Source organism: Globicephala melas, chromosome 3, assembly GCF_963455315.2.
Source record: "Globicephala melas chromosome 3, mGloMel1.2, whole genome shotgun sequence".
In the NCBI taxonomy this organism is placed as follows: domain Eukaryota; kingdom Metazoa; phylum Chordata; class Mammalia; order Artiodactyla; family Delphinidae; genus Globicephala; species Globicephala melas.
The window spans coordinates 76,596,288-76,621,665 of NC_083316.1; the positions used below are offsets into that span (position 1 = coordinate 76,596,288).

The following is a 25,378-nucleotide window of genomic DNA, read 5'->3' on the forward strand; positions in this document are numbered from 1 at the left end:
CATGAAATTTTCTATAGTTATGCCAAATACATTTCTTATAGTTATGCCAAATACATTTCTTAAAAATACTAAGGCTTGGGGCTCCCCTGATGGCGCAGTGGTTGAAAGTCCGCCTGCCGATGCAGGGGACATGGGTTCGTGCCCCGGTGTGCGAGGATCCCACATGCCGCGGAGCGGCTGGGCCCATGGGCCATGGCCGCTGAGCCTGCGCATCCGGAGCCTGTACTCCGCGACGGGAGAGGCCACAACAGTGAGAGGCCCGCGTACCGCAAAAAAAAAAAAAAAAACTTAGGCTTACAAAGATCAAATTTATGCAAAACTAGATCTTTATCAAACCCATTCATTTTGAATTTTTCAAGGTATATTAAATTAAGATAGGACTAGGTTTATGAGCAATCTAAATACATCCTTACCATTTTTCTGCTTGTAGATATTCCTTTTTGGTAAAATGAATCAAAGCCTCCAGGGCATGAGCTTCAGCTAGGTCAGGGTAAGAAGAGAGAAGGTCTTCCATAATCTATAAAGTATATATCTATCAATTCCATATCCAGATAAAAATAACTTTTAACTTAAAAAAAAAACCCTCAGTTTAAATGAAAACACCAACCTTTGAAGCTTCATCTAATGAGCCTTTGTTCAGATAGGCCAAGCCTTTGAGAACCAAAAGTCCTGGGATATTATTTGCATCAGAAACCTAGAAAATAATTGTAAAGAATTGCTATAAATCTCCTACAACACAATGCAGCAATGTTTTGCTTTAACTAAAGAATGACCATGGTATAAAGACTTAGAGGTCTTGATTTCTATCACTATTAACACTTTCATTCTTTGCAATCTTATTAAAGAAAATTTCAAATACATTAAAAAATTAGAGAACAGCATAATGAACCCACATGTACTTATCATCTAGTTTCAAAATTATTAGCTCAAAGCCAATCTTTTCTCATCTATACCTCCACCCATTTCACCACACTCCCGCTTAGATTACCCCAGAAATTATAGCTTTTCATCTGATAGTTTAGTATCTGTATCTAAAAAATACGTTTATTTTTAATAACATAATCATACTACCATTATAAACACATAAACAAAACCAACAATACATCCTTAACATCATCAAATAATTAACCAGTGTTCAAATTTATCAGTTGTCTCATAAAATATTTAAAGAATTTGTTTTAATCAAAATCCAAATAAGGTACATACATTTCAACTGGCTGATATGTCTCTTAAGTCTCTTTTAATCTATAGGGTTCCCTTCCATCCCTTTTTTTCTCCCTTAAAATTTAACTGTTGAAAAATATGGGCCACTTTCACAGTTTCTCAGAGTCTGGCTCTTGATGATTGTATTGTCATGGTATTGACATGTTCCCTGGTCCCCTGTATCTTCTATAAATTAGTAGGTCTAGACCTTTGATCTGATTCAGGGTTGATGTTCTGGCAAGAATACCTCATGTGTACTTGCACCTGGTTATGTCTAGTTGTCTTTTTTTCTTGTGAAGTTAAGCAGCCATTGATCCTCAATGCCTAGATCTATTAATTCATTATGGACTGCAAAATGGTGATTTCCTAATTCTATCATTCCTTCTTTCCTTATTCGATGGCATACTTCAACAAAGAGAAATTTCCCCTCCTCTATCTATTTGATCATTCTGAGGAACAGTTCATAAAGGAAACATAGGATAAATACCTCGATTTTTTCCAATTGGTTCCTTAGCATCCTTCAAAGATTCACTTTACTGAGGATGATTTGTTGATTTTTTTTGGTATCATCATTAACACATGGATTTAAACTTAAATGATGTGCTTTAATCTACTGCAGTTACTACTGCTCAAACCATCCCCTCTTTAGCCAGTAAAAATCAATTCATGCTAGTTCCTGAGCACTTCTGACATAATTCTAATAGCCTTTTATGGTTTCATTGGTTTCTAGCATTATAAGGTGTCCTGGGCTCATCTTGTACATTTTCTGTCTCAGACTTGGATTCTACCAGTTCTTCAAGGCACTTTTCATTTGGTTTTTGTTTTTTGTAAAAAAAAAAAAAAAAAAAAAAGAGTATGGAAAGATCTCTCCAAAGCATTCACCCAAAACACACTATTGGTGGAAGGCAAGTATTGAGAGAAAACAAGAAAATAAGATATCTGTTCTTGAAGGATCCTGACAACTGTTCTAATTTTAAAGAAAAACTATGAAATGCAAAGCCTTTTGAAACATAAAAAACAATGATTTTTTATAAAAATTCAGAACTCTGCAATATGCTGAGTGATATAATTTTAATTTTATACCAAAAATAGCCTTTATCTGAAAAATATCTTTATATTGTTAAAGGTGCCATGTTGTTATAATTCATAATTTACTAGTTTTTGCTAGGGAATTTCAAACTGCTTGAATCAAAAACAGTAAGAAATCAGTTTCCTTCTTAAATATCAATCTTTCTCAGAGTGTTTTTTAAGTTGAATAAAACAAGCAACATTCTCTACCATGAAGCTACAAGTGTCCTTAATAATTCTTGTCAATAATCTATGAAATATTTTCTGGAGAGAAAAATTTAGAATACCAAATTAATAATAATCAAGTATTGATAACCCAACAGGGCAAAAAGAGAAAAGGAGAATAAGAGCAAGAACTAAAGAAAGAAATTGCATTATATGAAGAACATTGTAAGTACTTAAGCAAGAGGCAAACAAATAACTTTAGGAGTTTCCAAAAAGTGCAGAGGTGGTGAATTCAAACCTCTAACACAAAATTTTTGTAAGTAAATATTTGTGGTAAGCAGAGAGTGGTTGATGCCTGGTTGACCGAAAACTAAATAAGGTGAAGGGAAAAATGCAATGATGAGACTACCTGATCAAGAGTACGAATTGCTTCCTCTGAAGATTCATAATCTGAGAGTTTAATCAAAGCCTCTGCTTTCAAATGAAGACAAAGATTCTTCTGATGAAGATTGCCACCAGACACACCAAGATTATCTATGTTCTTCAGAGCTGACAAAATTAAGGACATCTGAATGAAGACAATCATTATCACTTCACTTTTTTTTTTCTTTTTAAGGGTAACATATAACAAATTGTAGATATAGTAAGAATAAACTGTCAAAACAATATACATGAAGAATAATTCAAAGCTAAATATAAATTCTTCCCTGAACTCTTTATGAAAATATCTGAATTTGAAACAGAATAGATCTAAATTTAAAACCTCCATCTTTACATAACATATAATAAAACTGAACATCCTGAAACACAACAATGGCTGTCTATATCTGCTACATAATAGAGGTTAACCCTTATCCAAAGCATCTGTCACAAAAATAGCACATTAAGGATAATGGAAGGGAAAAGAAGCTGAATTAGGATGAACCAAGGTAAACTGTTTCCCAACTGCAGAGGCAAGGTCACCAGCCAGGCCAAGAGCAGTGCATCATTTCTCTGATTTCTTACCCCACACCTGACCTACATGAGCACATGCAGATAGGCTCTAAGATACCTCTCCTTGTCCATTACCTACATTGAAGGAATCAAGAATCTACGTTAGAGTGAAGGTCGCAGGTCACACAAGAAGCTTCCCTGTTACAAAGACAGAGCATCACCACACAAGCTTAAACTGACTTTGTCAAAATTCCAAGTGTAGGAAACCTTTGATAAATACTCATTGTTGGTTTAAAAATATAGTAGTAGACATGCACACAGACTTGGTGTGTTTTTTTTTAACCTCCTCAATGAAATTTAAATTAGTTGGTAACTTAAAATACAAAATAAAGAACCATTATCATTCTCCTTTAAGATGAAAAGAAACAGCATTGGCCACCCTGGAAGATGTCAAGAATACCTTGATTGCATGAAAGAACAGCTTCCTTAGGTTTATGCATTCTGACTTGGGCTTCTGCCAGATGATACCATCCAGCTGTGCAGAGAGGGCTTTCCTTTAATCCTAAAAGGATAAGAGTAATCACAAAATCCAAGGTTTCCATTACGACTGAGATGAATGGCACCACAATCCACTCCCCAGATCAGACTCCTCCCCGCTCCCTTGTAGTCCATATCTAATCAGTCACAAAGTCACATTGATTCCACGGCCCACCACTTCAGTTCAGACCTCCATTATCTATCCCAGATCAATGCAAGTGCTTGCCATCTACACCAATTCATTCTCTATACTGTGGCCAGAATATTTCTAAAAATACAAATGGGATTATGAAATTCCCCTACTTAAGACTGCGCTGGTTCCCAGCTGCCCTTTGGATAACATGCAAACCTCTTAACAAAGTTTGCAAGGCCCCTTTCCAGCCTCAATTCTTGTCCCCTCCTGCTACCATACTTTATTTTCAAATCTTGCTGAACGATCAGGAGTTTCCTGAACACTAGCTTTTCTCTCACCTCAGGCTATTTCAACTCTTGGCCTAAAATGCTCCTCCCGCTGCCAGGCTTGTATTTGTCATTCAGACCTCAATATGAGAGTTCATCCAGAATTGTCATACCTGATAAGACTAAATTAAAGCCTCCTAAGCATGGAGATAGCATCCTTATTTTACACGGAGATAGTATCCTTATTTTACAAACGAAAACACTGAGACACAAAGAGTTTAATTAACTTTCATAAGGTCTTGAAATTAGTGAGTGGCAGAGTTGGAATTCAAACTTAAGCAGACTCCAGAGTATGTAGGTACATTTTTTTGCTTCTATCCTAAATATATATATTCCTTAAAGAAAGGCCCAAAGATAAACGCCTGCTAACAACTATACCTCATGTTATACGTTGCACACTGAACACTCACCTTCTGTTAAGTTCCTAACAGCACCTTCGTACTTTTTGTCTTGTAATGCTTTAATGCCTAAACCAATGAGACCTGGACCACTTTTTGAATCCATTTCCACTAATCTACAACAGTACTGTTCTCCCTCATCAGTAAGGCTTCCTGGAATTAAAAGAAAAATTTATTAGCATACATATAACAATATGTGCCAACACCTGTACACTTAAATCCCAAGAGCTGTCTTATGCATACACTTCCATATCTTGATTCCAGGAATTTGAAACTTAAATAGACCAACAAATGTAGAAAATATTAACATCTCATAAAGAAAATGATGTTCCTCCTTCTTCTTAAATACCAGAAGTAGAAACCACTTTACACACAGCAGTATGGGTAAACCGAACTTGCTGTCGTACTCAAGGGTTTCAAGCAAGAAACCTACTGCTACTTGCCACAAGGCTAAGACTCAGCGCGCTGCGTGCCACCGTGTCTCCCTTTGCTATTCAGCAATAAGAACTTTGGTTGTTAGATGAAGGAATCCCTGTCAAAGGACAGTATCTTTGCCAACCTCTCTCCCTGGACAACAACGTGCTGCTAGAGATGCGGCAGCCAAGATGCCAGATGCAGTGGACTCTTCCAGCAGCCCAGAATCAAAAGACAGCCTACTCAGCAGGATACTGAACAAAGACTTAGTCACATTCTTCTTAAGTTTACATTCAAAACTTTCTTTTCCTATGTAAGTTAACAGTTAGGCTTATGTAGTAATCATCCAATGCCTACATTTTGAGTTTATTTTGGTAAAAAAAATTAGTTTAGAAAACACTGTAGGTTCTGTTATATTGTATTTCCATTTTCTCCAACCTCAATCATTCTCAGAATTCCTGTTCCCAGAAAAGCACAAAAACAGGTGGAAAATATGATTTCTGTTTTGAGAATAAACTGGGACTACCATTCACCACTTTAATAAGTTGTTTAATCACATATGGAAATTCTTAAAAAGTAATTGAGACAGTAATTTACAATTTGAAGCAATAAATAAGGGGAACAAATAAAAATAATTTATCTGAAAAAGAGACCTGATGCTTTAATATCTCTATAAAACAGCCCCAAACCACATATGGAACCACTGTTTCAGTAACAGATGTCAAAGGTGAATTCTTTGCATGATACCATTTAGCTTATATATTTCAAAATATTTAAAACCAGATATACAACAATGTATATAATCCCTAAGTAATATTTTATATATTAATTTAGAAGTCCAAGTTAGCACCAAAAATTCAAAGAATTCATAAAGGCTAAAGAATTAAAACTTCAATACTGTTTGGTGAAATATGAGAATAAACTGGAAGAAATACTATCTCGGTTAATAAGCCAGTAAAAAAGACACAAGCCTGCTTCTAGACAAGAATTTCCCTTCCATCAATATGTTCTCACTATCGCTTCCGTATATATGAATTCCAAGAATAGACATGCCTAGTTCCATACACCCTATTATCCTCCAAAAGCAAACCACTGGGGGCTTCCCCCACCCCTTTTATATCCAGCAGTATTGTCTAAACTAGATATCAAAATAACCTCGAGGACTTGTTAAAACAAAAAATGCTGAACGCTACTCTCAAATTTCTGATTCAGTAGGTCTGATATTAGACCTGAGAATTTGCATTTCTAACAAGTTGTCAGGTGATACTGATGCTACTGGTCCAGAGATCATACTTTAAGAATCACCAGTCTACAGTATTTACCAATACCATATACCAACTGTATTACTAGCTTTATAGCATATATACCCTACCTTTGTTGCCTCTGTAGCTAAACAGTAATTTCTGAAGGGTAGGGACTAGTATAGTATCTTGTACATGTAGCCATTCATTAAATATTGTAATGATCCTTTAAAAATACCGTTATGAATTGATGTCCCAAAAGGCTTAGTCTATTAATAGGTAAAGGCTGAGAATTACTATGGAAAATTAAAAACATTCACCATTCTAAAAAAGAAAATAAAATGGCTACTAAAATTTTACCTTCGATTTCTATCCAACTGAGTCAAAACTCTCTCTTACTCCACAGAAACACAATTCATGATAGTCTATCTTGGCTATAAAAACTGCCCTTATTACAGAAAACACACCTGGGATGAAAAGAAGAAAAGCCAATCATGCATCTTTTCTAAAAAATCATCCATATTTAGGGTAACTAAAAACTGCACACAGGTGAGCAAAGTGTGAATAGGCAGATGAAAATAGTTTCCAAAAGGTCTAGGATTAACACAAAAATCTTTTAAACAAGGTATATTTTCCTAACATATCCCCTTTGCTAACATCTGGGAGCACAATTATAAAAGCAAAAAGAGATTCGGGGAGACTATATTCACGTCTAGCCCTGGATAACATACTCTCTACATAAGACCAAGTGGCACTTAGAGGGTTTCTCTACAGTGTTCACAAAAACCATCAACAGTAATAACAACACTAGTGATCCTGTGTAAAGAGACAGGAATATTCTAGCTTCAACTCTCAATCCACTTCTCCATACTAATTCTTGTTGAAAATACTACCTAAATAAATGTGGAGGATAAAACCAGAAAGGAAATAGACTTCATTGTTTTTGAATAGAAAATTGTTTATTTAACTTATCTGCTCTTTTTAACATTTAAAAGAGTCTAAGATTCCAGATTTAGTGACTTTAGAACAGTTTGTCAATATTATTTTTATTTGTCAATAAGGCAAGGTAGACTTGGAGCTGATAAACGATGTTCTGAAAAGGTTCAGAGTAGATGCTCAGTAATACCTATAAGAATTCTGTTTCCTAAAGTTTATCACAAAAAAAGGCAAGAGGTTTTTTAAATTTATTTCTGACATCCCAAAGAAATCCAACAGTGCTGTAGAATTTTTCTTTTAAATTAACCTAGCTTGGAGGGAGAAAAACAACATGTACTCATTTTTTTATTTCCACCTGGATTTTCTAGTATTTCTGGAACAGAAAATCTTAAACTCTTTTCTGTTTGGATTTGAAGAAACAAGCTTTCTTATCCTCCTGCAATTCAGCAATAAAGCAAAAAAAAATAAATCAAAAAGGTCATTTAGCATGAAATAACATTTCATCAGATGACAACTGTGAAAGCTATTCACTACTTGTTATGTGAAGCTTTATAAACTGAGTCATTTTGCAAATGAGTCTTCAAGCCTCAACATGCAAAGGAGGACAAAAGAGAATGAAATATATTTGTCCCCAGTGGAAAAGAACCCAGTGATTAACTGCTGTGAGGCAGCAAATTCTGCAGGCACTAAAGTACTCTGGGGGAGGATAGATCAGCCTTTAAGAGACCTCACAGATTTTCAGAAGTTCTTAATACATAGAAAGTTTGGCTTAAAGGAGCAATGAAAAGAAGGAAAAAAAGAAATCATTAAGCACAGCTTCCTACTCTCCTACATTAACTATTAAACTTCCACCCCAAAATAATGCTTCACCTCAGAAAGTACCTAAGCCTGAACTGCCCCATTCCACAAATCCTTACAACCAACATTTCAGCAGGGAAAGAAGTCTTCCTTGGAGTACCATACATGTAAATATCCACCTACCCACTCCCCTTTGCCAGGACATTTGTAATTCTGCAAAATACCCATCCCCAAACCCTCTTTGAGAATGGTTTTTTTTTTTCCACAAAAATCAACACTCTCTCTAATCAATCCGAAAATCCCTTTGCTATCTCTTTACTAAAACATTTTGTCTAGTACTGAATTTATGGGCAAAACTCTGCAGACTATTTGTTGAGCTTATTGCTTCTATAATTTTGTAGGCTTTTTGATATACTAGGGCATATTTACTCAACAAATCTACATTATAGGCTTATATGTGCCTATTAAGAAAACATTTGATCAGTCCTCAAAAAGAAACATCAGTGTATCTTCTTGTGCCAATTAGCATGTAAGCACGTCAAGAATGAGGGAATGGCACAAACCATGAATAGCTGAACAGGAACAGAGAGAAAAGGGTGAACAGCCATGAATTTCGCAATAGCAGAAAAAGGGGTGGAGGGATGAGTACCAGAGGCCACACAATAAAGAAAATCAGTCCACTTATCTTGGGAACACACTGGGTTTCATGCTAAAAGTTGAAGAAACTGGGTGACTTAGAACTATACTTCCTATTAGAGGAAAACAAACAAACAAAAAAACACACACAAAAAAAATCATAGAAGTCTTCCCTGGTGACGCAGTGGTTAAGAACCCGCCTGCCAATGCAGGGGACACGGGTTCGAGCCCTGGTCTGGGAAGATCCCACACGCCGCGGAGCAACTAAGGCCGTGCACCACAACTACTGAGACTGTGCTCTAGAGCCTGCGAGCCACAACTACTGAAGCCCGCGCACCTAGAGCCCGTGCTCTGCAACAAGAGAAGCCACCGCAATGAGAAGCCCGCGCACCACAACAAAGAGTAGCCCTCGCTCGCTGCAACTAGAGAAAGCCCGCGCACAGCAACGAAGACCCAACACAGCCAAAAATAAATTAATTAATTAAAAAAAAAATCATAAGCATGCTTCCTGTACTGAAAGTCTCTTAACATGCCTCTTCCTCCTTGACCTCAAGGCAACGTCCATAACATTAACTAGCACTTTCTTCTTGAAACTCTCCTGCCAGAAGAGTTACTGCAATTCTCTTTCTCCTCTAAAAGCCTACTATCCCACTCTCACACTTCCTCCTCTTCTCCCTTAAATGAAGTCAGTCCGTCCCTGGATTGCTTCTTTTTATACCTGCTAACCATTTCTTCCTACTCTTTTCCCATTGCTGTATTCTAAGTTCCAATTCAATCACTTTGATTAAAAAAGACAGCCCTGGGCTTCCCTGGTGGCGTGGTGGTTGAGAGTCCGCCTGCCGATGCAGGGGACACAGGTTCCTGCACTGGTCCGGGAAGATCCCCACATGCCGCAGAGCGGCTGGGCCCATGAGCCATGGTCACTGAGCCTGCGCGTCCGGAGCCTGTGCTCCGCAACGGGATAGGCCACAACAGTGAGAGGCCCGCGTACCGCAAAAAAAAAAGAAAAAAAAAAAAAAAGACAGCCCTCCTAAAGGCCTCCTAATCATAAAATTAGTTGCTCAATCTCTCAAGACAGACCTCCTTTCTGAAATGCTCTTTCCTTGCCTTCCGTGTTGCTTTGCATCGGCTCCCCTACCTTCCTCTCTGACCCTCTTCGCTTCTCTGTCCTCCATCCCCTCTTCCCCCTCTTCCTCCCTTTCCCTTCGAGGCAGCCAACACTGCCCAAGGTACAGTTTTCACCTTTCCGCCCTTCAGGCATCCTCTGAAGTCATCCACTCCGTTCACTTTCATGTACACGCAAACGGCTTCTAAACCTTGTTGATCTCTCACGGGCAAACCCTGATGAACATTTCCCTCTGAATACCCATTAACAGCTCCTCTCAACAACTTACCTTTCGTACAAACCATCATTCCATATTAGTGCAACTTTTCAGGAGAGTTGAAAGTTAAAATTGATTTCTCCCTCCCTTCACCTCTAAGAAATCTCTTCCATTTTTGCATTCACCTGTTACTTTCAATTGCTGCTATCATATTCCCAGTTCATTCATTCCTATAGTTCATTCATTCCTAGCATCACTTATTCTACCCAATCTAGTCTATCTTCTGTACAATCTATCCTGCACACCATATTAGTTTAAGATTTTATACTTCATAAATCTACTCACTACAACACTTTTAATGTTTTCTTTTCTCATGTTAGTGAAAACTGCTCTTGCACATGTATCTTTGACTCAGTTAAAGTAAGGAAAAGGGGGTCTGCTTACTTCTCACCATAAAAAAATCCAAAACTGAAGAGTTCTGGAGTTTAATTCAGACACCAGGGGGAAAAAAAGTACAAGTTGGACTTACAAGGGAAACTTAGAGTGGGGAGAGCCAAGATAAGTGCAATGAGACTTTTGTAACAGGAATTTTCCCTCATTTATCTCAAGCAGTAGTTTTCAACCATTTTTCAATGATGAAACATGCGATGGTCATTAACATACAAAGCATTCCCATGTCTATACTCATTTAGCAACAAAGTGAAAAAACTTAAATGGATTAGGAAAGCTCTGCAATAATTTACAATCACTACCACACTGGTGCTGGTACTGTTATTTCCATTCCAATGACTGACTTCTATGAATTATATTCCTATCGGGTGAATACAGGAATGGACAGGAATGATATTCAAATTCTTTTTAAAACACCTATTCAGCACAGACACTGGCAAAACAGACAGCAGCTGTTGTGAAAACCAATATGGTCAACATCCTGTAAACTGACAAGCACAAGATATCCACAGCTACAAGTTTTGGCAACTCCCAGAAGGCTAGCTGCCATCACTTCTCTCTCTTCCCCCAACAAAAGTACACAAAGAAGCAACAGCATGAAGCATACACTAAGACACACTCTCTGACTTGAATCTGCTCTGTTTAATTAAAAAAGTAGATCATTCACAAACTTTATTACTTTATCATACTATAGTATTTGTAACAATGTCGTTGTGACATTGACATACCACATAACATCAACACTGAGAATGTTAATCTTTCACAAAATCTTTTGCATGACATTCATATCCCTGTGTAATACAGTCTAACTTACTTAATCAAAATATATCTTAGTTATTCTTTCTACTACAGCAAATAGAACTATTTTACTATTCCCCAAAACCACACCTAGTCCCATTCCTCTGCTCATGCCATGTGGCGTATCTTTCACCTTCTCCTGTTCATCTAATTTCTGTGGAAAATTCAAGACCTTCTTCAATTCTTACCTTCAAAAATACTTCACTGATCAACAATAAACTCAGTAGCTCATAATTCGTCTGTGTCACTATACCTTCCTGTATTTCTTAGCCTTTTCATGTGCACAAAGAATACATATTGTATTTCCTCTCATGTCCAGAAATACTGAAACAATGCCTTACACACAACGGGCACTAAAACAATTTTTGATTCATAGCAACATCACTCTCACACCTCTGGGACACACAATATAACAAAGAATAAATTACCTGTTTCAATTAAATGCAAACAAAGCACTTCTAATGGATACTGTACAGTAGGATAGATGTTTATCATTCCTTCACAAGCCTTCTTCAACCTAGCAGTCTCATGAGGAAACTTGAAAATATAAAAGTAAAATAAAGTGAGTAGCAGAAAAATATACTTGTGAGCACTTTCCTAATTAGAATAGAAAGTCACGTTAGAGATTTTAAAAATCAACTTACTTTGGATAAACATTGAATGAAATGTCTATAAAGCACCTGGTGATCTTCACTAGGAATCTTATCTGATAAGTCCAGTGCATTCTCAAAAGCAGTTAATAGCTGAAACAAAGACACAAAAAGCTATTATCTGTGGCACACTTAAATGACAAATACAATAAATAGTTGAACACAAAAGACTTACTTATACAAACCATACCCTTAACTAGTAACTGCAAATGTGTTTTATTGTCTGGCCCTACAATTTCAATGAGGAAAAAAATGTACAATTAAGTTTGGAATACATCTAACTCCAACTGGCCAGCAGACTGCACTGAACTAATAAGGGATAACTATAAATTAGCGACATTAATTTAACAAAACATTCTTGTAAGTGCTTGCTGCTCCCTACTAACTAGTTGAGAGGTACAGTCTCATATGTTAGTGTAGCTGTTACTGCTCAGATCACTTTTAAAACATCTCTTCTGAAATCACCAGCACAGTCTTTGGAACATCTTCAGGATAGCAAATCTTCAACCTCAAAAAAAAAATTTTTATTAAGTATACTTTTGTAAAAAAACAGAGATATGACTGAACTATCATGAAATCATTCTTCTTACATAGTATTATTAACTGACTTTGAAGAAAATTCCAAAAGAAGCCTCCTAAATATTTTCTCAGCAAGGACAGCAATACCAGAATCCAAGGCAAGCACTTTAAAAAATACCATTCATGGGACTTCCCTGGTGGCGCAGAGGTTAAGAATCCGCCTGCCAATGCAGGGGACACGGGGGGTTCAAGCCCTGGTCCAGGAAGATCCCACATGCCACGGAGCAACTAAGTCCGTGCGCCACAACTACTGAGCCTGCACTCTAGAGCCTGTAAGCCACAACTACTGAGCCTGCACTCTAGAGCCTGCGAGCCACAACTACTGAAGCCCACATGCCTAGAGCCCGTGCTCTGTAACAAGAGAAGCCACCGCAATGAGAAGCCCATGCACCGCAACAAAGAGTAGACCCCGCTCACCGCAACTAGAGAAAGCCCGCACACAGCAACGAAGACCCAATGCAGCCAAAAATAAATATTTTTTAAAAATATATAATAAAAATAAAGAATACCATTCATTTGGTTACGTAAGTTCTACATTTTTCAAAATGAAGTTCCATGACTTTATAATAAAAATTCATAATACAGTTCACCACCTCAAATTTTCATTTTAAGGTATGGTATAAAGTCTGTATAAATAAGTAAAATTTTACTGTGCTAATAAAGTTTAATGATCTTGCAAATAAAGAAAAAAAAGAAGAAGAAGCCTAATGAACAGTCTAGCATAACACGTTTAAAAAAAATAGTAATGAAATTAATCCACGTGGTAAATATGTGATACATTTTTTTCTGAACAGACTTAAATAAGGCAGAGTATCACTAGCATTCAAGGTGAAAATAACCCTCCCCCCAAAAAAATCCTTTTATCCTATTTAACAATTAGAAATCAATTCTTAAAATGATAAGTATAATTAGTTCTCTTTCATGGAGGAGTATAGTGTAGATAATTCAAAATATTTTTACTTATTTTGACATGTGTTTGATATCCTGGTAACTGATACTATTTTAAGGAAATAAGTCATAATATGAAGACATGGTTTAAAAGAAGTTAATAAATCACCTAATTTTGTCAACGTTCAATTTTTTTCCACAACTGAATCTATACACAGATAAACCAATACAAAAACAAATGCAAATCTTATTCTCATGTTTTTATTCCTACCACTTAGGACATGCCTGACATATAGTAATAGGTTCTCCATAAATATTTTCTAATTAAAGGAACAAATTAATGAGTGAACAAATGAACGAACGTATAAAGAAATGAGCTTCGAATCCTATATGGAGTCTATAATTGTTCACATTTAAAAATTCTATTAAATTTAGCAAGTGTACATTGAGTGTTTATTTACTATAATACGAAATTAAGTTTACTTTTAAACTTACAAATATAAAAAATAGAATGATGAAAATATTTTCCAATTATGGTTCAAAACCAATAGGTTTTTTAAAGTCTTTTAAAAAGTCTTTTCAATTACTTGAAAATGTGTACATTAAAAAAATATTTCAGGCTTTCCTGGTGGCGCAGTGGTTGGGAGTCCGCCTGCCTGTAGGGAACGCGGGTTCGTGCCCCGGTCCGGGAGGATCCCGCATGCCACGGGGCGGGTGGGCCCGTGGGCCATGGACGCTGGGCCTGCGCGTCCGCAGCCTGTGCTCCGCAATGGGAGAGGCCGTGACAGTGAGAGGCCCGCGTACCACAAAAAAAAAAAAAAAAAAAGAAATATTTCTAGGTATAAGTACTCTAAATACGAAATATAAATACTCTAAATAAAATACTCTACAACCAACAAGGGATTAAGCTCCAAAATATACAAACAGCTCATACAGCTCGATATCAAAAAAACAAACAACCCAAAACCAAAAATGGGCAGAAGCCCTAAATAGAAATTTCTCCAAAGAAGACATACAGATGGCCAAAAACCACATGAAAAGATGCTAAACACCACTAATTATTAGAGAAATGCAAATCAAAACTACAATGAGGTATCGCCTCACACGGATCATAATGGCCATCATCAAAAAATCTACAAACAATAAATGCTGGAGAAGGTGTGGAGAAAAGGGAACCCTCTTGCACTGTTGGTGGGAATGTAAATTGGTGCAGCCACTATGGAGAATAGTATGGAGGTTCCTTAAAAACTAAAAATAAAACTACCATATCACCCAGCAATCCCACTCCTGGGCATATACTCAGAGAAAACCACAACTTGAAAAGATACATGTACCCCAATGTTCATTGCAGCACTATTTACAATAGCCAAGACATGGAAGCAACCTAAATGTCCATCAACAGAGGAATGGCTAAAGAAGATGTAGTGTACATATATATATATATATATATATATATATATATATATATATATACACACACACACACAATGGAACATTACTCAGCCATAAAAAAAGAATGAAACAATGCCATTTGCAGCAACATGGATGGACCCAGAGACCGTCAAACTGAGTGAAGTAAGTCAGACAGAGAAAGACAAATATCATATGATATCATTTACATGTGGAATTTTAAAAAATGGTACAAATGTACTTGTTTACAAAACAGAAATAGAGTCACAGATGTATGTCACAAATTTATGGTTACCAGGGGGGAAAGGGCAGGGGAGAGATACATTGGGAGATTGGGATTGACATATACACACTACTATATATAAAACAGATAACTAATAAGGACCTACTGTAAAGCACAGGGAACTCTATTCAATACTCTGTAATGAACTATACGGGAAAAGAATCTAAAAAAGAGTGGCTATATATATATAATATGTATAACTGACTCACTTGGCTGTACACCTGAAATTAACACAACACTGTAAATCAACTATGCTCCAACAAAAAGTTAAATAAATAAGTAAATAAAATACTCTAGTTGAACTGTTAAATCTGAAAGTAATTTAGTACTCTTAGTTCATAAATATAAAGAAACACACCTTTAAGGTACAACTGTTTAGAAATTATAGCAGTTTTGCAAAAGCCAATTTCATAGTATCTTTTTTTACAGTGATTAAGTAACTGATTTATTGTGAATTCTTATGAATAAAAGGAAGTAAAATTCTGATACCCTGAATATTATTTCCACTCTGTCCAGACTTAGTATGAAACTGTAGGCCTGTAGTTCTGATTTTATCAGGAAGAGCTTCTATGAATTTAAAACTGAACATTTATAAAATATCTAGTCTGACGTACAGTACTTTTCTATATCATATTGTTATGTTTCCATTTTCTAAATTCAACTAAATGATCAACTTTCATGACACAAATTGTGGGGAATAAATGGCTAGTACCAATTGTTGGGTCTCATTATTCTGATGCTCAGTACTCTCAGCCAGCAACTGGGTCAATTTCTTCCATAGCTGATGAAGTTCTTGGTTTTCCGCACCTCCTTCCTGCCGTGTCTTTATCAATTTGTGCCATGTTTGGGCCACCTATCAGGGAGATTTAAAATGGTTACTTTATCTAAAATACTAAAGTGCTATTAAAAAATTTTAAATCTATAAGTAAAAATATTTTTATCTGCTAATACACAAAAATAGCAAAAGCACAGAACTCCATCTATTATGAATTCCATAAAAAATAAGATGATTGGGCACGTCCACATAGTGCTTATATTACAAGTATGACTGAGATACCAGAGTACATACAGGGATAATGACTACATGCCCCAATCTCCATAACCTACAGCATCAGGAGTCGCACACCACAAACAGGACAATAAATTCTACAGATGATATTTTTACTTATTTTATTTATCCCTGCCCAGTTTCAAAAAAGTCTGGAAATAATGACACCTGAAATTTGAATTCCAAGTTACAGTTTTCAAAGCACTGTGATTTGTTTTGATACCACACTACAATTAATTTTCTAAATTTTTCCTTAAGCTAAAGGAAAGCTTTCTTTTAATAATGGTTTTATTAAAAGAAATCTACTACCCCAGCAAATCATTAACCAACCTCTACGTGTTTCTTTTCTTGGTAATACAGATCCACAAGTTTCTTACAGACATCACACCACTTCTGTTTGTCAACACTTAGAATAGAAGAAAAGGATTTTGAATCTGATTAATGAATACAACTGAGGACTTAAGACACAAAAATTAAAATATCCCCAAAATAATGTTAAGCACTATTTTAAATTAGAACATATCCTCTATCACACTACAGTAAAATTTTATAAAATGAGCATCTCATAAAAAAGAAAAGGTTTAAGAAATATTATCTTCTATTATATTGACTAAAAATAATATCAAAGTTCTCAAATAAGTCAATCCCCTTACGATTAGTGTTTCAATCACAATCAAGAGATTCTGTAACAACAGTTTGAAAGAAAAATGATTCACAATTCCCAGTAAATGTCTGGAGTACTTCCATATAATTTTGAATCAGTTTTATTCTAATTCAAGCCATTAAAGAAACTAGCCTTTCCTCACATATTGATTACCTTTCATAAAGATCCAGGAGCTTTTGGTAAACACCAGGTAAGTCATCCTTAGCATTTATGTGATTACATTTCTCATACAAGCTTGCTAACCCCTAAAAGAGGAAACAACAGAGATTATTCTTCCAAAGATATCTAGTGTGCTCATGTTTGTTTTGCTAAATAAACTGACAATCTATGAAGATTATTTATGATAGAGATTATTATAATTTACAGATGAAATAAAATGTCTGGGATGTGCCTCCAAATAATTGGGGGTAGGAGGGAGTAGGTGAAAAAATACTGGCCATGAGTGAGTTTTTACTGAAGCTGGATGGTGGACATAGAGGGGTTCATTTTACCATTCTCTTCACTTTTGAAAATATACTTGAAATGTTCCACAATAAAAAAAATACCTTTTAATAATTATTATGCAATCTTAACACCTAAGACGTTACCATGTGACACTACTTTCACATGGTCAAACAAGAAAAATCCAAGTAGTCTTTGGAAATTGTCATTTTTGCTTCAAATAAAGATCAGATATCCTAAACCAATCAGTACATAATAAAAGCTGGCATTAGGGAGATGTTACTAGATAACCCTACTCATGTTGCTGTTCATGTAAACCTGAGACAAACAGGTTCATGTTCTCCAGAGCCTACTACCCCTATTAATCATAGTTTCCAAGATGTGATTGAGATATGAAACAGTTATTAAATATGAAAAAGCTGGAGAAGCCAAGTAAAAACCATGAAGACCATTAAATGAGAAGAAGGAATTTAACTAGTACTCACAGACACAGAATTTCAAATTTTTTATATTATTTCATTTTCAAAAACATATTTTAAAAACATAATATACATTTCTTTTCTCTCAGGTAAGCATAAAGAATATTCTTCATAAGTCTCTAATATGCACATATAATTAAGTTGAAGATTTATATAATCATGTTTCAATTTCTGTCCTAACATTTGGAAATAATCCATTGGATTGGAGATTAAATAGTGGTAAACAGCATTCTTGGCACCTTTTTTTTTTTCAACTAATTTTCAGGTTTAGAAGATCAATAAATTTAATTTTTTTTTCTTATTCTGAGTAAATGGAGGTTTAAATGCTAAATTGCAAAGCTGTTAGCTGTATTTTGAAAAATGGGAAAAAGTTCTTTCCTATAACATAGTAAATAAAAATGTCTACGTACCTGCCAAGCTAGTAATTGGTCTGGCTCTAGCTCAGCAGCTTTCTTATAGGCACCCTGGGCCTGATCAGGTTGTTCTAGCTCGGCTGCAGCAACACCAATAAAAACCCAGGCATTATAGTTATTTTTCTCTTGTTTTAACACTGTCTGATTAAAAAATTAAAAGAGAAGGTAATTAAATTTTGGAAGCTCATGGACAAACAATAATCAAAAGACAGTCTACCTAGGAGTCAGGAAATCTGGATCTACCACTAAATGGACACTCTTAAGAATATCACTTAACCCCTGTGGTCTTCAGTTTCCTCAGGGAGAGGGAGTTGGACTGGATCAGTGACTGTAAGGGGTATGAAATATGAGGTATATTTTTAAAAAGCTGCCCAAGTACTCCTGATGCCTCTACCAAATGCCTCCCTCTGTCCCTTGAGAATACTGAGTATAAAAAGAACAATAAGATCATTCTTACCACCCAACCATCCTGCCTGCCTCCATGCCACACTGCCGCTAGTCCCTCACAAAACTAAAATCACAAAATTTTCCACATCATTTCACCTTATCCAATTCCCATATTTTCCTTCACTATAACATCTCTCCATATTTAACAGATTTTTTTCATTGAAATTATACGCTAAGAAAGGTTGACTCCAGTGTGACTGTACTAAATATGTTCAAAATAAACAGTGGCGGGACTTCCCTGGTGGCACAGTGGTTAAGAATCCGCCTGCCAATGCAGAGGACACGGTTTTGAGCCCTGGTCCAGGAAGATCCCACGTGCTGCGGAGCAGCTAAGCCCATGAGCCACAACTACTGAGCCCACGTGCCACAACTACTGAAGCTTGTGCGCCTGGAGCCCGTGCTCTGCAACAAGAGAAGCCACCGCAATGAGAAGCCTGCGCACCGCAACGAAGAGTAGCCCCCACTCGTCGCAACTAGAGAAAGCCCGCGCACAGCAACAAAGACCCAAAGCAGCCAAAAATAAATAAGTAAATAAATAAATAGTGGCAATGAATGTTTAAACAACACCTATCAACTACAATAAAAATTATATGCAGAGCTGCTTTCAGAAGTAACAACTACTTGCTAAGGTAAAATAGTTTGAAACAGAAAGCAAAGATGTTCTAGTGAAAGAAAAAACTAGCAGCTAAAATGAAATTAGCTCTTAAGGTTTTACATATTCTAGAGAAAATAAGAACATTTCCAGGAGTTGAAGCAGTCAGATTATTAGGCTTTTGTGCATCCACATAGCAGTCCTAGCAATCTGTCACCAATATGCAGCACAAGCTCCATTCTATCCCATAATACTACCTCCCAAAAAACCAGCAACGATGAGGTAACCACCAAAGCTAAGCTCCAAATACTGGGGCCTTATTAACATTTGTGTCCCCAGCACCAAGAGCAATGACTGGCACATAACTGCTGAGCAAACGATAAATGCCATAGTCAACCCACAATCAGTAAGGACTGGCTATCTGCCTGATGACCAGGTTTTCAGAATCTGAAACAGACTTTTAAGGAAATAATTATAACAATGTAGTGAAAGCAAGCATGGAGTGCTGAAACAGTGTGAAGAAAAGAGTATCTGACTCCAAACTCCATCCACACAAGTCAGAGGAGGCTCCCTGAAGGGATGATTGTACTGGGTTATAGAGGCACACAGGCAGACAGGGTGATACATCAGGCAAGACCCAGCCAATACACTAATCTCTTCACGAAAAATCTCCTTTAGTCTCAATCAACACTGGTTACTACACATAAGTAATCATACATTTGCCACTGACTAGCTCCCCATCTTTGCTTTCCATTTGAGTCTCTATGGCATAAATTATAGGAATTCATGTCTGAATCACAAAGAAGAGTGCTATGGCGCTGCTGTATATAATAAAAGCAGATTCAGATGTGCATTAGTTAGATCAGCCTAGTGCTGAAGGAAACAGTCCCTCCCCTCCCACTCCTCCTTCTTCTCTCCCCGTTTAAACAGACTGCCCACCTTCTTCCATATCAGGATTAGTCCTGTCGTGGTCTCCATCCCTGCTGGGCTCAGTCACCACTAGAAACCTAACCTCACAAGGGCATCCTTCACCCCTTAAGGCTCTCATCCTATACTGTTATGTATTTATTTCCCCCAATCTTACCCAATTCTCTCCCTCCCACTGTCTAAACTCTTTATTGTAACCTCTGGAACTCCCAATCTGGACAGCCAAGGGCCCTCTCTCTTTTCAATCTTTCTTTTAACTGTACCAAGTTCTGCCTCAACAAAACTCGGCTATTCCCCTACAGATCTTACTTGCTGCAGCTGATTTCTTTTCTCGAACATCCCACATCCCACCAACCAGCAGGTGAGGAAAGGGTTCTCCTTGCTCACACTGATACCTACATTCTTCCTCTACTCCTCGCTCCTTCAAAATCCCCAGTACTTTTTTTTTTTTTTTTTTGCGGTACGCGGGCCTCTCACTGTTGTGGCCTCTCCCGTGGCGGAGCACAGGCTCCAGACGCGCAGGCTCAGCGGCCATGGCTCACAGGCCCAGCCGCTCCGCGGCATGTGGGATCTTCCCGGACCGGGGCACGAACCTGTGTCCCCTGCATCGGCGGGCGGACTCTCAACCACTACGCCACCATGGAAGCCCTAAAAAAACCCCAGTACTTTTGAAGGTCAAGCCATCTGGCTATACTACAAAAAATATCCTTCTTGTTGCTACCATCTACTAGCCTCCTAGGAACTCCCCTTTCCTTCAGTGAAAATACTGTATTCTTCCTCTCCACTTCAATTCCTTTAATCATTCTAACATTCATGCAGACGACCCAATGAATGCCATGGCCTCCCAGTTACTTAGCCTCAGCATTACTCAGCCATCCAAAACCTGGGTTTCCAGTATGCACCTCTCCTATCCTCCCAGTTCAATCACTGTAATGGTAACAATTCTTTAACCTCTGTTATGTCCAATTTTTTTTTACCTCACTCCCTTTGCATTGTCACCCCACTGCTCAATTCTTACCTCTCCTTTCCCATCTTTGACTCCATGACCAATCACTATTATCACTCCCTTGCAAACATCCTCAACTCCTTGCCCTCTCTTTCCCCTCAACTTTCTTACTACCCACAGTTGAATTCCATCATGCCCATCGCCAAGCCTGAGAAGTTTAACACAAAGGAAGAAGCTACACAGCTGAGTTTACCGATTTCACTTTAATGACATGAAATCTCAAATGGATACTCATTAGGGCCTCGTAAGCTTTCTAATCCTTACTAGTAAGTTTCTTTCCTCACTATAAATGACAACTATTTCATACCTTCTTTTGTCTCAAACCTCCTATACAACTCCTCCTCCATCCTCAGGTTACACTTCACTAAGAAAATAGAAGCCGTCAGAGGGGAACATTTATCTTCCCATCCCCAAATCTGCAAACCCGACAGCTATGGATCTACATCTATCTTCCCTTCTGTTAAGATGGAAGAAGTATCAAAGGCCCTCCTCTCACGCTCTGGATCCCATCTTCACCCACCTTCCCAGGGACTTCACTCCTAGCACTACTCTGCATCTCTCCTGCACCTTCAAGTTCTCCCTCTGGACTGGAACATCCCCATCAGCATAGAAAGGAACTTTGGAATCTTGATTCTCCCATCCACAAACCAAACAGAATCGAAATGTCCACATACCATTAAAGAACAAAAACTTTAAGATACAATAGTGTTCCGCAGTACAACTCATCAAAAAACACCTAAGAGACATTCAGGTTTTGACAACTTGGCTTTGGTAAGTTACCAACACAGAGGGAGACGAAATTAAGTGGCAGAAGCAGCTTGTCCTGGCACAGCCACTGGGACGGTCCTACTCAAAAAGCCTGACTACTTTTGTTGTATTTAGACAGTAAGGGATTCACATTACAAATCAGTGATGCTCATAATCGGGTAACATTTTTATTGTGGAAGAAAAAAATACTGGTTACCTTACAATGTTTCAAAGCTTCTTTGTATTCTTTGTTTCTGATTGCATCTCTAGCATTTTTTAGAGCAGTCTTTACTTCCTTGCTGGACATGCTGTCAAAACAAAAAGCCTGAATGAATCTACAGTGAGACCTGCCTACTGCAACAGTTCCAACAAATTTAACAAACTTAACCTCTGAAAAAGGAACATGTAATTCCTTCTACATGGAACATTCTTTCCCCTAAAATAAATATATCTTATGTTTAAAAAACATAAAACCAGATCATCTCTTCAGATTTTTACTCAAATGTCACTTCCTCAATGAAACCTTCCCTTGCCACACTATTTTAAGTGTCGACACTTCCTTCCCCCAACTCCCAACCACTCAATAGTCCCTAATCTCCTGAACACTGCATTTATTTTTCTTCAAAGCACCTGTCACCATCTAATACATCAGTATATATTTTACTTCTTTATCTTATTTATTATCTGTTCCCCAACCCCACCAGAACGTTAAGTTCCAGGCAGGCAGGGATTTTTATCTGTTGTTGTTGGGTTGTTGCTGTCTAACTGCTGCATCCTCAGTACCCAGTATCTGACAAACTGTATATATTAATAAACATGTGTTGAATTGAATTGTTATTTGAATTATAACCACTCCCCATGTAGTAGGTTAAAACACAGATGATCTTATGTGCCAGGATGGAAAACACATGCCAAGCTCAATCCAGTTCTACACGAAGCAAGAAGAATCAGTCTAAGTCACAGAGTGAAAACACAAACACAAACAAATTTCAGTAACTATGATGTTAAGAGTTTAAGAAAGCATTCTGTTTTAATGTTAGTTTCTATAAAATATAAATCAGGATATTAACTTTCTTCACAGTAAGAACTACTTTAGGATTACAGTAACATAGTATTCTTTGTAATATGGTATTCTTTGAAGAGAAATAAATGTAATGTTCACACTTAAATGAAGGCACTTAATATGCAAGAGGACTATATACTAATTTCAGCCATAAAAAGATATTTCAACTCCAACATAAATAGACAGATATTTTAATTGGTAGACAAAGTATTTCTTCACTTAATCTTAAAATATAAGATACACTAATGTAATTTTAAATAAACATATCTTAAGATTTCACAGCTTATTCTGGTTTACCAATAAACCAGTCAAATCCAACTACAACTTGATGTTGAAAAAAGAAACATTTTTTTGCCCACTCCACTGAATTCTAATCTCAAGAAGGCAAAACAAAGCTAGGTAAACATTAGGTCATTATAGACCACTGATGTTCAAGGCAGCAAAATGAACCAAGAAGATGGCTTGCTGACATGGTACACAGACAGTCCTTTATTTCCAAAGAGGCTGAGGCAGAAGTACAAGATCAAAGAAATTTAAGAAGCTACGGAGGGCTTCCCTGGTGGCGCAGTGGTTGAGAGTCCGCCTGCCGATGCAGGGGACACGGGCTCGTGCCCCGGTCCGGGAAGATCCCACATGCCGCGGAGCAGCTGGGCCCGTGAGACATGGCCGCTGAGCCTGCGTGTCCGGAGCCTGTGCTCCGTAACAGGAGAGGCCACAACAGTGAGAGGCCCGTGTACCGGAAAAGAAGAAAAAAAAAAAGGAAGCTAGGGAATTTTTTTAAAAAACAATCCTTTTGACTTAAGGAATTTTAGATTCAAATAATATAAAAATTAAGATATCATAATATCAATTTATCTACAGCCAAAACGAGATTTCCTAAATAGGCAGAAAAGTGACTTTTTCCGTAGTTACAATAATTAGATAATTAAAGCAACATATTTCATATGCTCTTATTTTAGAAATTGCTCTGTTACCTAAAATTATCTTGGCATAAATTTATAGAGGCAAACTTGAGAAGGATTTTTTTTATAGTCTACAAATCTTGTTTGGAGCAGGCAACAAATTTCTATGCTGATTTCACTTTAAATTTCTCACACCAAAGTTATCTTTGGTAGATAAACCTTGAGACTAAAAAGAAGAGAACATCAATGATGATGATAACTAATCTGGACCAACTGAAAGGGATAAAAAGAGGCATCCAAGGGAAAAAAAAAAATCAAGAGGGACTTCCCTGGTTGCACAGCGTAAGAACCCACCTGCCAATGCAGAGGACACCGGTTCAAGCTCTGATCCGGGAAGATCCCACATGTCGCAGAGCAACTAACCCCGTGCACCACAACTACTGAGCCTGCGCTCTAGAGCCCATGAGTCACAACTACTGAAGCCCGCATGCCACAACTACTGAAGCCCGTGCGCCTAGAGCTGGTGCTCCGCAACAAGAGAAGCCACGGCAATGAGAAGCCCATGCACCACAAGGAAGAGTAGCCCCTGCTCACCGCAACCAGAGAAGGCCCGCACACAGCAACAAAAGACCCAATGCAGCCAAAAATAAATAAATAAAAATTTTTTTAAGTTATAAGAAAAAAAAAGAACAAAGGCAGTTTTAAGACAAGACCAAGCAAAAAAAAAAGAATGCAACTTTTCCAGGATAAAGATCACCATCTTTTCTATCACCCAACATACGAGTAAAAGCACATCTGGACAAAGTAGAACCAACTAGCACTAAAACAACATGCAGCTATGCAGCTCTCAAGCTATATGCTGTACATGACACAAAAGAAACAGAAAGGAAGGCCTCTGCTCTAAAGACTACAATCTCAATCAAGAGAAAGACCTAAGACATATGAGTCATTGAAGAATCAAATGCTAAATTAAGGATAACGAGTGCAAGTGCAATAGGAGTTCAGAGAAGAGAAGTGTGGGGTGAAGTAATTAACAGCTACTAGATGGAGAAAGGATTTGAGAATGGAGGGAAGAAGGAAAATTACTCCAGCCAGAGACACTGATTGCACGAGCAAAGTTGGAGAGACAGGAATGAGCATGGCACGTGGAGGAAACAATAAGGAAACCAGGCTGAATGGAACAGAAGGGACTTGCTGAAGAACAGGAAAATTAGGCTGGGTAGGTAAAGTAGAGCACCAGACTACAGAAGACCTTGAAAATGAGACAGAAAAATTTGGATTTAAATGGAGCAGCAAACATGGAGCTGTCAAATACTTCTAAGTAGGTTACTTCTTTTTTTTTTTTTTTGCAGTACGCGGGCCTCTCACTGTTGTGGCCTCTCCCATTGCGGAGCACAGGCTCCGGACGCTCAGGCTTAGCGGCCATGGCTCACAGGCCCAGCCGCTCTGCCGCATGTGGGATCTTCCCGGACTGGGGCACG

General features: G+C 37.5%; 1 protein-coding gene across 5 annotated transcripts in view; it reads right to left on the reverse strand.

Moving 5' to 3' along the window:
• The window catches only part of SKIC3 (SKI3 subunit of superkiller complex), a 181,963-nt gene that overhangs the window by 55,274 nt on the left and 101,311 nt on the right, over nt 1-25,378 (reverse strand). For all 5 annotated transcript variants that reach the window (XM_030847977.2, XM_070045163.1, XM_030847966.2 and 2 more), the window contains 12 exons: nt 22,150-22,240; nt 18,211-18,354; nt 17,034-17,125; nt 16,547-16,622; nt 15,881-16,021; nt 12,003-12,101; nt 11,787-11,895; nt 4,776-4,916; nt 3,830-3,931; nt 2,846-2,985; nt 608-694; nt 414-517 (listed from right to left, as the gene is read on the reverse strand). In XM_030847977.2, coding sequence (XP_030703837.2) covers nt 414-517; nt 608-694; nt 2,846-2,985; nt 3,830-3,931; nt 4,776-4,916; nt 11,787-11,895; nt 12,003-12,101; nt 15,881-16,021; nt 16,547-16,622; nt 17,034-17,125; nt 18,211-18,354; nt 22,150-22,239 — 1,325 coding nt within the window. In that variant the 5' untranslated portion in view covers nt 22,240. The remainder of the gene's footprint in view (nt 1-413; nt 518-607; nt 695-2,845; nt 2,986-3,829; nt 3,932-4,775; nt 4,917-11,786; nt 11,896-12,002; nt 12,102-15,880; nt 16,022-16,546; nt 16,623-17,033; nt 17,126-18,210; nt 18,355-22,149; nt 22,241-25,378) is intronic.